The sequence below is a fragment of the Calonectris borealis genome, chromosome 1 (assembly GCF_964195595.1).
Source record: "Calonectris borealis chromosome 1, bCalBor7.hap1.2, whole genome shotgun sequence".
Lineage (NCBI taxonomy): Eukaryota > Metazoa > Chordata > Aves > Procellariiformes > Procellariidae > Calonectris > Calonectris borealis.
Genome location: NC_134312.1, coordinates 132,661,900 through 132,674,493, shown reverse-complemented (window position 1 = coordinate 132,674,493; position 12,594 = coordinate 132,661,900). Strand labels below are relative to the sequence as shown.

The following is a 12,594-nucleotide window of genomic DNA, read 5'->3' as shown; positions in this document are numbered from 1 at the left end:
TGATTTATTTCGGATGAGAACTCAGAAACAATTTCTGGTGAGAATTTTGCTCCTCAAACCTTTATGTTCCAAACCTTATTTTCCCTTTGAATCTCTTGGAACTCTTCCTTTAGCTAGTATCGTAACTTGTTTCAGCTTTGGACTGGGAGAATTGGTTTGCTGTTGCCAAGTATAAAATTGTGCAGTCATAGAGTTTTTAGGATATAGAAGAAAATGAAGAGGACACACTTGAATATTTTTTCACCCTACTTGCTATGTTAATTCAATTTTTAAACTGAGCACAAGCTGTATGTTGGAGTTGTTATAGTAATCCTGACATCATATTCCTTTGAGAGGAAGCGTAAATTTAGTACATCATGCAGCCAAGCTTCAAAATCACCTGGGAACCATGATATAAATTGAGCTTGAGCTGTGTAAAGTATCCTCAGGACCTGGAGCAATGTGCTTGCACAACATTAAAAGATGCATTTTCATAAAATGCACCCTTTCTACACAACTACACAATCCTGCTGCAAAATCCTCAGTATCCTTTGGATTTCAAAGTGTTTTCAGGTGTTTTCTAACCACGCCCTTAGCGTAAAAGATAAGTGCCAAGTTTTCAAAGTGGATATATCAATTTTATTACTCCAGTATTTCAGCTATTACAATTGGTGGATGCAGTCAGTTCCATTAACAGAGATGTACTCTCTGTTCCAGATGTTAAATTTTAATGCTGGTGGTCTAGAGTGAAGAACAACACATTTCTTCTTCAAGGACTGCTGAATCCATTATTTTGTTACAGGATAGCTTTTTTAGCCTTTTTTTCTATTAGCAGAAAGGGTTATAAATACATGGATCAAAGACTGCACTGAAAATCAGTCATTATTTAACACATTTGTTATACAGGCTTTCACTTTTGATCTCACTTCTTTTTTAATGAATTCATACCCTTGAGTCCATTTTCATTTAAGTGTATTTTCTAAAAATATTACCATTTCAGCATTAAATTCTAAAGTTTCCCACATGGCATTTGTTAGCATAAGATTTGTGGCTAGGCATGACCTTAGGATTTCACAGAAATCTGGGAAATGACAATAACACTCCTCTGGCTTATGGTGACCCATTAAAGAAGGTCAAACAGAGTTCCAAGGCCTAGAGAAGTAATTGTTTGCAACATGTATTCATCATTAGTTATGTGGTGGTGTTAATTTTTTTTAAAAATATTTCTCAGTCCTCTTTCGTGAGAGGCTAATAGGGCCTTCCATAATTTCTTTATTGGAATCTTTTGACATTTTTTGACAATGTTAACAAAGAGATTTCTCTTTCATGCTCTTACTGGCTTCCAGCTGTTGTATAATTGTTGCTAATTGGCCTCGGAAAGCTTCTGTTCACATCCCAAGGAAGAAATTTTCCTGAGTGTAGTCACCAGGGAAAACAGATTTAGAGAATCCATGGGGGTTAACAAGAAGGAGATTAGCAGAGGTAACAGGCAAATGAGTTTAAGGAAAAAAACAAATTTGGTCATTGCAGTTTTACTGCCAGGTACAAAAACCATGCACTTTGAACAGCTAGAGATTTTGTCAAAAATTTGTTATGGCTATAGCTTTTGATAACAATCAGACTTTACATGACTTTGTAGCTTTTGTATCTTTTTAAGTGTGCGGGTTCTTTCAGTAAGATACTGTGAGTTCAGCCTCACAAAGAAGAGAAAGTTGTATTTCTAGAAAAAGTAACCATTGAAAGTTACTTCCGATCAAGTAAATATGAGCCGAATACATCCCCACTCAGGAAATGACTCCTTAACTGTGTGCTCTAAATCTCACCGGCTTCAATCAGACTTAAATATGTGTCCATAAATAGTAAAATAAATGATAAATAAAAAGTTAAGTATATATGTTGTATTTCCTGAGCAATGATGTATTTGTGACCTGATCCTGTGGTCTATAGCGAACATACACCTTTTTTTGTCAATTTTTTAAAAAGGCAATACAACCTTTTACCATTATGCTGCCTACACGTTATTGGTGTATTTCCCATGAACGCCATACTTCAAGAGGTAGACAGACATGTTTGAATATTTGTTTTCATTATAAACACATCTTTCTTTTTCAGTGTATCATGGATTTAACCTCAAAAATGTGGAATAAGACCGATTATTTTTACTAAAATAATTAACAAGACTTCTGAAGTTTTCACTTCAAGCTCTGCTACTTCTAAAACCAAATTATTTTCCCACTTTTCAGTTTTGTGACCAGTAGATCAATTCAAAAAAGAGTGAGGGCTGACCTTGTTGTGAAAACATTTTATTTTCTGTCTGCTAGATATTGTGCCATATGCTATGCTACTCTGTGTTTTGTTTCGATATACTATTTAACTTGCTAAAAACTTCAGACCACTTTAAGTAACCCCACTAAGTTTTATAGCATCCTCTCACTGAATTTCCAACTATATTTGTGGGATCCTTAAGCAGAAATCATAGTTCACAGCATTTTTAAAATTCAATTCAGCAGCTTCCAAATCAAAATTTAAAAGATGTAATAGTCTTCAGCTTTTCTGTCTCTTGCTGTCTGAAACCAAGTGAATTTACCAATAGTAATGTACTTCGCTTTCTGCGCTACAAAAGAAATTACATGTAGAGGTTTTCTGCTTCCTTTCTTACTCAGTCACTGATGGATCTTTTAAGCCCACCAGCAAAGATGCTATTTGTGAAGGTACTTTAGTGATGTGGACACGTTTCTGTTACCAACAATTCACATATGCTTTAAAACAGTTCTCTCCGTGTGTGTGCCAGGGGCTTTTAGTTTAGTGAAAACGAAAGTAATTTGAATGCGTTTGTCAGTCTCAAACATCAGTCCGCTGATGATTTTGTAGGGGACTGGATTTATTTTCTAAACTTAAAAAAATCCATTAAATACTTGCTGCTTCTTGTCTGTTAAAGAAAACAGAACTCCTATCTTAACCTCTTGTTCAGAGGCAATGCTGGATCATCTTTCATAAGCAACCCTGTAGAATAGCAGCTTAGCACACAATTTGTTCTTTCTTCTAAAGAATGTTAGTTTAATGCTGCCTTATGGTGCATGATCTCAATTTTTTCCTCTGTTTCCAGGGAAACTAAGGCCTATTTCTATGCCAGTAGAATATAACTGGGTGGGGGATTATGAAGACCCCAATAAAATAAAAAGAGATAGTAGGAGAGGTAAGTGATCTGAACACACATCTTGTACAAGGCATTATGGGTTTTATCATGCTTTAAGCTACATATTTCAACCTCGTTTTGCTGCTTGCTTAGATATATATTTTTGTGAACCTGTTTTGGGTTCTTCATTATGTATGCTTAATTTTTTGCAGAGCCTCTATTAGGATTGAGGAAGTTGCTCAGCCAGGCAAAAGAAAACCATGACTGCAAAGCCCTGCAGTTTGGCTTAACTTTATATTGGAATTTCATTGATTCAGCTGTATTATCTGGTCCCTTTCGAAACTGGCCGTAATTTTATAATGCTAGAGGACAAATGTATTATTATTACTGATAAATATTGCTATGCTTAAATGAGAATTATATATCACATTTCTCTGTCTTCATGAGTTCTTTTTTGATGGAAAACATTCTAGAGCAGCATGGGATTCACCTCAAAATCATCGAGGATAAGTTCTTCAAAATTCTGGTCTGTGAGCCCAGATACGTAACTTCACATACAAAATGGTAACCTCTGAGATAGCTATTATCACCCAGGAACAAGATGTTACAGTAATGATAGATATTTCCATAAAAATACTAACTAAATGTTCTGTAGGGTTCAAAAAAAGGAAACACTGTTAGGAATTATTGGGAAAAGAATACAAGACAAATTAAGAAGTATTCTTATGCTGCTGTGTAAGTTCTTGCTCACGCTGGGTGTGTGTGCAGTTCTGGTCTCTTCATCTCTTAAGAAAAATACAGTAGAATTGAAGAAGGATTAGGAGACAACAAAAATGATCAGATGGATGGAGTGGCTTCCAAATCAGGGTCAATTCAGTAGCCTGACCATCATCAGTTTGGGAGAATTTAGGCAGGACATAATAAAGGTTTATAAAATCTTGTGTGGAATGAAATAAGGAAATAGGTTTTTTCCGAAACAAGACCTGAGAGACATCAAATGTCTCTGTCGAGTGCTGGTTAAAAAGAAAAAGATCTGGCTCCTTGTGCAGTTTGGTTTCAAGCTAAGGAACCTCTTGCCACAGGAGGTTGTGGATACCAAAAGTTCGCATTAATACAAGGAAAGACCAGACAAGTTCATGAAAGACAAATCTGCTTATGGTTCCTAAATTCACAAACATTGCTTCTGGCACAGGATGTCCCTCAGCTACAAGCTGGTAGATGCTGGAAGAATATTTCGGGGAAAGTATGGATGATACAGTGAATGATCTCAAATAAATGTTCAAAGCAAATTACTTTTAAATGTATGGCACCACAGTCATTTGTATTCATTAGGATCTTGTTTAAAAAAAAGATTACAGATATGATCATAAGTGTATCATTGCTCATTTTGTGAAAACTCCAAGACAAAATTTATTGATGTGGGGCTTCTTTTAAATTCTGTTCCTTTTATTGTCAAAGATATACCAGAAAACTGCAAGAATCATGAATTTTCCCTACCAAAAGGTTGCTTTCTTATTATATCCAGACCAAAGAAGCAAATGGGTTTTGTTAATGAAATAGTCTTGAAGAGTTAAAATTGACAGTAGATCTTAGCAAAAATATTATATATTTTGGAAGCAGGATTAACATACATACAACAATTCACAATGATGTTTTGCATTACTTCTCTTTCGACAGAGAATTCATTGCTTCGCTATATGAGCAATGAGAAAATAGGTCAAGACGACTACATGTTTCAAAGGAATAGCAAAAAGGATACTGGGAAAAAGTCCAAAAAGAAGGGAGACAAGAGTAGTAGTCCAAGTCATTACTCGCTGTTGCCTAGTTTACAAATGGACTCATTAAGACAAGAAGTCATGGGCACACCTGGACCAGAAACTGCTTTGTACCACGTGAGTAAAAATAACATTAACAAAAGTTGTTGCTCTGTGCTTGTGATGAGAGACTGTCTTGTTTTTACAGTGGTGTTGAAACCTTTTTTGGACTGCTGCTGTTGCACTGATTCCTATTCTTCGGACAATAACTAGATCTCAAAGAAATATTTTAGAATTCTTTATTTTGCTGTTACAAATGTGGGATGGACACCAGTGTTTTATCTCCTTTAACTAGAAGATGTCATGTTTGAAATGGAATGTGGTATTTCTGTCTTGACTTACTTGCTACTGATGGAAAGGGAAGAAGCAGCAGTTTCCAGACTGACTAGAAACCTTTTTTCCAGCATCTGTCACTGCAATATGCTAAGTCTTATCTGATGACCCCTTTACTACAGGTACTTGACAGGCCTGATAATGGCAGGAAAACTTGTGGCAGGCATTTGTTTTTCCTTTGAGGTAAGGGGAGCCCTAATGCATGTAACTGTTTTCAACATACAGCCCTCAATAACTCAAGCAAATGTGAAGGAAGGAATTCTGCTGAATTGGATGCAAAAGGAAAATTGCAGTAACTGGCTAGTTTTTAAATGTGTCAATAAAATGGAGTTAGAAGATCACAACATTTTAGATATATCACGTTCACCCCATAAAAGTATTTACATATTAGATCTCGGTAAAAGATGTCATTGTAGAGGAATATACACACAGTAACTGTACAGCAAAACAATAGAAATAATTGAAATCTTCATATACTAACAAAGAGTATGTAATTTAGATTACCAGTGTCTAAGGGAGATGGCAGTGTGGGCTTGTCAGGAAGTCTGCTGTGAAAAACTGGCAGGTGGAGCTTCACTGAACCTTTAAGAAACAAGTAACTTGGTTTCCTGCTGTATAACCTCACTATGGGTTATCACATTCTAATTGGTGCAGATTAATTGAAACTAGTGGAGCCTTTACATTCTTTTACACCACCTGAGTGCTTGGTCTGCTGGCTTCTAAAACTCTTTAGTGTGTATAGGTGAGTCTGATAAATTTCAGAGAACGTGTCATTTAATATTAAAAGTAAGTGGTCGTGGTGCACTTTAATTAAATCAGGTCCCCAGATTCAAGAACTGCTATTCTCTCTCTTTTTCATTTGTAGTAATTTAGGTATTTTTCTTACATTATTATTTCCAACTTCAGTTTTATGCTTTTTTTGTAAGTTGGAAATCTGATAGTGGGGAGATTTCCATTTGCAAAGGCAGACTGATATATAGTGTTTCCCTAATACATGAAGCCAAGGAGACTGCAAGTGTCCCCAAACTGTCCTCCTTCTAATGTCTGCAGTCTTTCCTAGAAGGAATCTAGTCAGTGCAAGAGCCCTTGAAATCAAATATTTACAGAACAAAATAGAAAAGTTATTTGTGTAACAGAGGACTTTCCACTCTGTAAAGAACAGTGTGGTAAATTTGCATCATTTTCCATGTATTGAGAGAATACTCATCTCTCAATAACATTTCTTTATTAGTATACGTCAAATTCCTGACACTGCAGTGAGAAAAACTTTGAAGGTGCCAACTTTGTTTTTCCTTGGTTTCCTCTATTACCCATTATGTCTAGTTTCCAAATTGTTTGCAAAAATAAATGATGTACACAGGAACTGGAAGATTCATAAAAATTCTGGTGTGGAAGTTAATGAGCAACAGCAAACTTCGAATTGACAACCGGCATTTTTCATGTAATTTGGGTACCCGTCCACAAAATACCTGAGCTGTTAACACCACAAATTCCACCAGTGTCTGCTATCCTTTTTGTGCATCATTACCATTAAAGGATGTCTCTCTCTATAATGCCATTAAATCTTCAGCATCTTTTTGGAAATTTAGTGGGAGCTTATTTATTTATAAAAATAAAGAAAGGTTATTTGTTCTTCAGAATACAAATCAGTATCGATCTGCTAACTGGCTTTGAAGCAAAATGCATGAAATAAACAGAAGGAGGAAGCTTGGGCCACTGATTTGTCCTGGGGAAATGGGAAGGAGCCCTTCACAAAGCCTTTACAGCCCTCTGCAGCTGATTATTGCTGGTCCTATTGCTGGAAGCCACCTGGCTGCCACCGTGCAATACAATACAGTTCCCTTTTTGTGGTGATGGCACCCAAGCATACTGGCTTATGAAACCCTAATCCAGTTTGCAGATGGGGCTATATGTCTTTGCCACATAGCGGAGCCAGAGGTTTTGTAATAAATTGGACTGAACTTTTCTTAAAATCTTAAATAAACAGTGCAGTGAGCAGATAAAGAACAGTGGAATACAGATAAAACACAAGGAACTCATATCTGACTGCAGTACAGTTTTATTAAACTATAGATAACAAATAGGACAATGAAAACATACTTTATGCTCAAATTGCAAATTACATCTTAAAGATCACTAAAAAGTGGCTGTCCTATTAGAAAATATTTTTTTATAAGCATCAGCTACTTAGTTTTCGCAAAGACTTTGGATTATCTGTAAATAGGAGCCTCTGGATGAGCATGAGTTCAGTGCAGAGGAATGGTGGTAACTCCAAAAACTGCACTAATAGTAGTGAAAAAGAATGGAGTTTTTGATTTGGGGTTTTGATTGGTTTTGTTTTGTTTTTTTTTAAGAAGTTGATGTTTTCATCATACTAGAATATCAGATGAAGAGAGAATACTGTGACTCTCTGCGCTGCATACCACAAGCCAGTGGATTTTCCTGAAGTAAAGTGCAGCTCCTACCAGGTGGCTGTAGTTGAACTTGTACCTATAGTGCCTCAATTGTTTGTATTAGGTCCCAGTATTAGAGAATACTGCACCAGGCTTGTTAAGTAGCTCCAATCCCTGGTTGCTCTTGTTGTTAAAAGTTTTCACCTGTTAGCCTGTGTTTACCTGGCTTCTATGTCCAACCTTAGTTACAAATGTACTTTTATCCTCTAGGTTTAAAGGTCTTTTGTTACCAAATTTTATCTCCCAATATAGGAATTTACTGGTTATAATCAAATCACTTAAAAGAAATAGAATGAGCATCCTGGGTTTGTCATCAGAAAGTGTGTTTTCATATCCTTTCATCATTCTCATAATTCTTTCAACTCCTCATATTTAATCCTAAAGTATCTTCCTGAAGTATGTATGCTAGAACAGGACATAAATTTCCAGGAGCTGGATAGAAAGGTAATATAACCTTTCTATTCCTGTTCACTACCTCTCTAGTTAAATATTTAAAGGACTGTTTACCCATTTTAACCATAGACTTGGAGTGGGAGTATGTTTATTGCTTGGTTTTGGTTTTATTTTTTTCTGTAATGTCACTTTTCCAAATCACTGGTTTGCAAGACTGGTATTCCCAATCTAATAATTTATATCTTGCATTCTTTGTTCTTAAATATATAACATTGCGTATGGTTGGCCATGTTGAAACATATGACTTCTTGGGTATGCTTGCTGAATAATCCATGTCTCTGAAGCAATCCTAAGTATGAAATATGAAGGGCTCTGGGCCCTCAAATTGGGCCCCCGTGATTCCCAAGTCCATAACATGGAATATTGAAGCTCCAGGAATCCAGGGTCTGCTGTGGAAGGGAACTACCGAAACCCTTGTTTTGAAATTATCTTTTTAATATGCATATTCTGTGAAATAAAAAAAAAACCGCACATTTAATTTCTTTATTTTTTTCTTTATTTTCTTTTCCCTTTTTTCTGAATTCCCTGGAATAGAAACCATGCTGCTCACTCAGCATTTAGGTCTCGTGTGATTCACTGGTCTTTGATTCTGTGTTACCTTTATTCAATTGTTTTCATTCTTTTTTGAGTCCATTGATATAAATGTTAAATAATTTTGGACTAAGAATGCATCCCACTAGTTAATGATGAATTCCCCTTACAATTCCAGGCCTCTTTCCTTTTGAGTTTTGCAGCCATTGTCGTGTGCAGGTTGATTACCTTTTTACTGTGAAGGTTTTCTGCAGAAAAGCAGCTTTTACAATTACGCTGACTTCAACTCCTTGCTTCTACTGCTTTTATACATGGCTCTATAGAAAAGAAAAATCTTTGATCAAAAAATTACACTGATGAATTAAATTACCACAACAGAAATGGTATGGTTTTGTCCTGTAAACAAAGTGGATGGCGTTAAAAAATTACCATGGTAATTCAGAAGTGCATAGTTGTTGTTTATTTGCTAAAAGTTATTTTGAAAAATGCCGGCAGATTCAAATTATATTCTGTTACATTCTGAAGTGATCACAAGAATGTGGCAGTCTGGTATTTTCCTGACCGTCAGTATACTAAATTCGCATAAAATCACGGGTCTTAACAATTTTGTTTATATCGTTGACCTGCCATTACAATCAAAAACTGTGTGGTCAAGGGAGCATTTCAGTTATGGCCTTGAAAAGTGAACAGCGTTTACTTGTGTCCACTGAACATAACTGATGTGATAGCTGATATAATAGCAAAAGAAAAACTAATTTGTGTTATGTCTGTGAAGTAATCATCTCTTGTATCCACTTACAGTATTTTTTTAATCCTCACATACAAAGTCTCTTCACCACTTTGCTTTGTTTTGTTTACTGTTCCAGAAAGTGTTTCCAGCATACCTTAATTTCTAGCCAAGTTGTTGTTTTTGCATTCTATTTTTCTTCCTCAGTATTGCAAAAGAAATACCAACACAGAGTGTTAATGTTTTTATTAAGCCAAGGCAAACTGTTCAAGCTGTTGCTAATCTAGTGTGCAGGCCGGTGTTCAATGTGATCTGTTACTGTAGATATAAAACGGTGCAGTTAAAATTGTCTTGGACCTTTGGGGTACAAGAGATGAAAGCTCTGACACATGATTATAGTTTTTTTAAGTTCATTGTGTTATTCTGTATAGGAATTTCCTTGGTGCTTTGTTTTTGTTGCAAGAAAATAATGTGGTTATTTAGGAGGGAGATAGTGTCATGAGTCAAAAGAAGTTCCGCATCAGGTTAATAATAATCTGCTCCTATCTGGATCAATACAACTTTCCCTTAATTTAGAAACAGCATTGCAATGGGAAGAAAAGGTTGCAGCCTATTGTGTATGGTAGGGCATTCTACAAGAAAAAGCAACCTTGCTTACAAACTGTTTCCAAACCTACACCAATAAACTTGTATTATTGACCTTGTTCCTTCTCCCTGCCTGCCTCCTATCCCTTTGCCTTTTCCAGTGTATGCTCACTTGTTCATATGTATTTAGCAATACCTAATGACTTGCTTGTCATAGGAAAAGTGACAAAAAAGTAACAGCTTCTCGCTTTACTGATAACCAGCCTATTTTAAATTGTTTAATTAATTATAGTAGTTTTCTCGGTCATTTTAATTGTATTTGAAAATAAAGTAAGTTTAGTAGCAAGATGTACCATTTAAAGTTCATACATCTGGAACAGGTGGCTCAGGAACAGATGCAAGAAAGAAACGAAGGATTTGTTCCTTAGGGATTTTGCTGAATCTACATGTGTAGATATGTACACATGCACTATCTTTAATGTTTCCGTTTTACTTTAACTAAGGGGGGAATAAAATAAAAGCCATCAGTTGGAGGTTTTTTCCTGCAAATTCAATGAAGTTGGTGCACCTTTGGCAAACTGTCCTGGTTTCGGCTGGGGTAGAGTTAAATTTCTTCCTAGTGCTATGTTTTGGATTTAATATGAGAAGAATGTTGATAACACACTGATGTTTTCAGTTGTTGCTAAGTACCTTGCTAGTCAAGGGCATTCAGCTTCCATGCTCTACCAAGCGCTGGGAGGGAGCATAGCCGGGACAGCTGGCCCAGCTGGCCAACAGGGTATTCCATACCATGTGACGTCATGCTCAGTATATGAATGGTAGGCATGTTCCAGGAAGTAGCGATCGCTACTTGGTTATCGGTCAGCAGGTGGTGAGCAATTGCATTGTGCATCACTAACTTTGTGTATTCCATCATCATCATCATCATCATCATTATTATTATTATTATTACTTTTTCTGTTCTGTTAAACTGACATTATCTTAATCCACGAATTTTTTTTTCCTCCTGATTCTCCCCCCCATCCCACTGCGGGGGGGGGGGGGGGGGAGTGAGCAAGTGGCTGCGTGGTGTTTGGCTGCCTGCCGAGTTAAACAACAACACAGACTTTTTTTTCCTCCTTAGCAATGTGTAACTATCCATGTGGTTAGGGTGCAGCTCAGTGACTCTTGACTCACATAATTAATTTCAGTACTTGTTGCAATGAGCACCTACAGAGAGCCAAGCACTCTCCTTTCCACTCTGCCAGTGAGGACACTGAGGCAATGACGATGAGGGATTTGGCCAAGGTTACAATTTCAGTTGTCTCTCTCTGCCAGTCCTCTTGAGGTTGCCATACCGGTTCAGCTCAGTGGGTTTGCTCAGCAGAGCTGGTGGGTCTGCATCACTCTGGGCATGCACTGTTGGTTGCAACAGTGACCTTGTTGAACATACTATAAGTGAAAAAGATTTGCTTATGGACCTATTGCAAAAATCAGTTTTTAGCTGATAAGATAAATCAGAAAGGAGACAGTAACTTTTAAGAAAAATAACTTTTCTACTTAAATGATGCATATTTCCAGATATTTCTTGCCTCCCACCCACCCCTCCAGAGAAAAATACAAGAAAATGCTTTTTAAAAGTTCAATTCAAAATGTATGTTTCTAGGTGTTCTCAATACAGAGAAGAACTTACCAAAAGCTCATTATTTTGAAAACTTTAAAGTCTAACTCTACTTAACTGGTTGATTTTCTCTTACTCCTCCTATTCCTTTCTGCAGAAAGGCTGAAAAGAAGGAAAAAGAGAACATACTTGAACATAAAGTACCTACATTTTTAATGAAAATTCTTGAATCGAATATGTATGTATTTATGAAACCTTTTAATTGTAGTATTAAGTAACTAGCATTTAAGAAAGTGCAGAACATATGCATATTAGTTTCCTAATAAACTTGTGCATGAGCCACCCATCAATTTTTTGCAAAAATCTTCTGAATAGAAATGGCATCTAATAAGCACTATATACTGGAAAATTATTTACCAAAAAAAAAACCAAAACCACCCCACAGAAAAACTAGCAGTTTATTATAATTGTAAGCATCACAGTATTTAAAGAATTTCTGTTTGGTGATTTTTTGTTATGGATATTTGTAATTAAACAAAAATAAGTTTCTGGAGAAAAAAATCCAAAATCAATTGCACAGATTTTAAGTAGGTGTCTGAAATCTAGATTGTGTACCATTACAACAGATGGAGTTGGTACATTTTCTTCTTCAAAATGTTTGAAGTCCAACTATGGCAGTATTTAAATATCAAGGCTCCCTTTTCCTTTTTCTCCTCCCTGTTTTCACAATTGTCTGTAGTTAGACTTGTAATTACTATAGAATAAAAGTCTAGGAGTTGATATCAAAGTCCAGTTTAACCTAAGTGCATAGTGAAAAATATTTTCCATAAGTATTTCCATAATTTTTGTTAACATTTGAATTAGTATGGCTTCTTCTCTATGGTCTTTCATCTCCATTTAAATATTTGTATTAAAATAATACTGAAGCTTGCAGAATTATTACAGACTTAAAGGCATCAATCATCAGCAAAGGAAATTTTAAA

The 12,594-nt window shown here is 36.0% G+C and overlaps 1 protein-coding gene across 1 annotated transcript in view; it reads left to right on the top strand.

Annotated features, from left to right (window-relative positions):
• Window positions 1-12,594, top strand: part of CNKSR2 (connector enhancer of kinase suppressor of Ras 2) — a 223,333-nt gene that overhangs the window by 137,522 nt on the left and 73,217 nt on the right. The window contains exons 12-13 of the mRNA XM_075139373.1: window positions 3,086-3,175; window positions 4,793-5,007. Coding sequence (XP_074995474.1) covers window positions 3,086-3,175; window positions 4,793-5,007 — 305 coding nt within the window. The remainder of the gene's footprint in view (window positions 1-3,085; window positions 3,176-4,792; window positions 5,008-12,594) is intronic.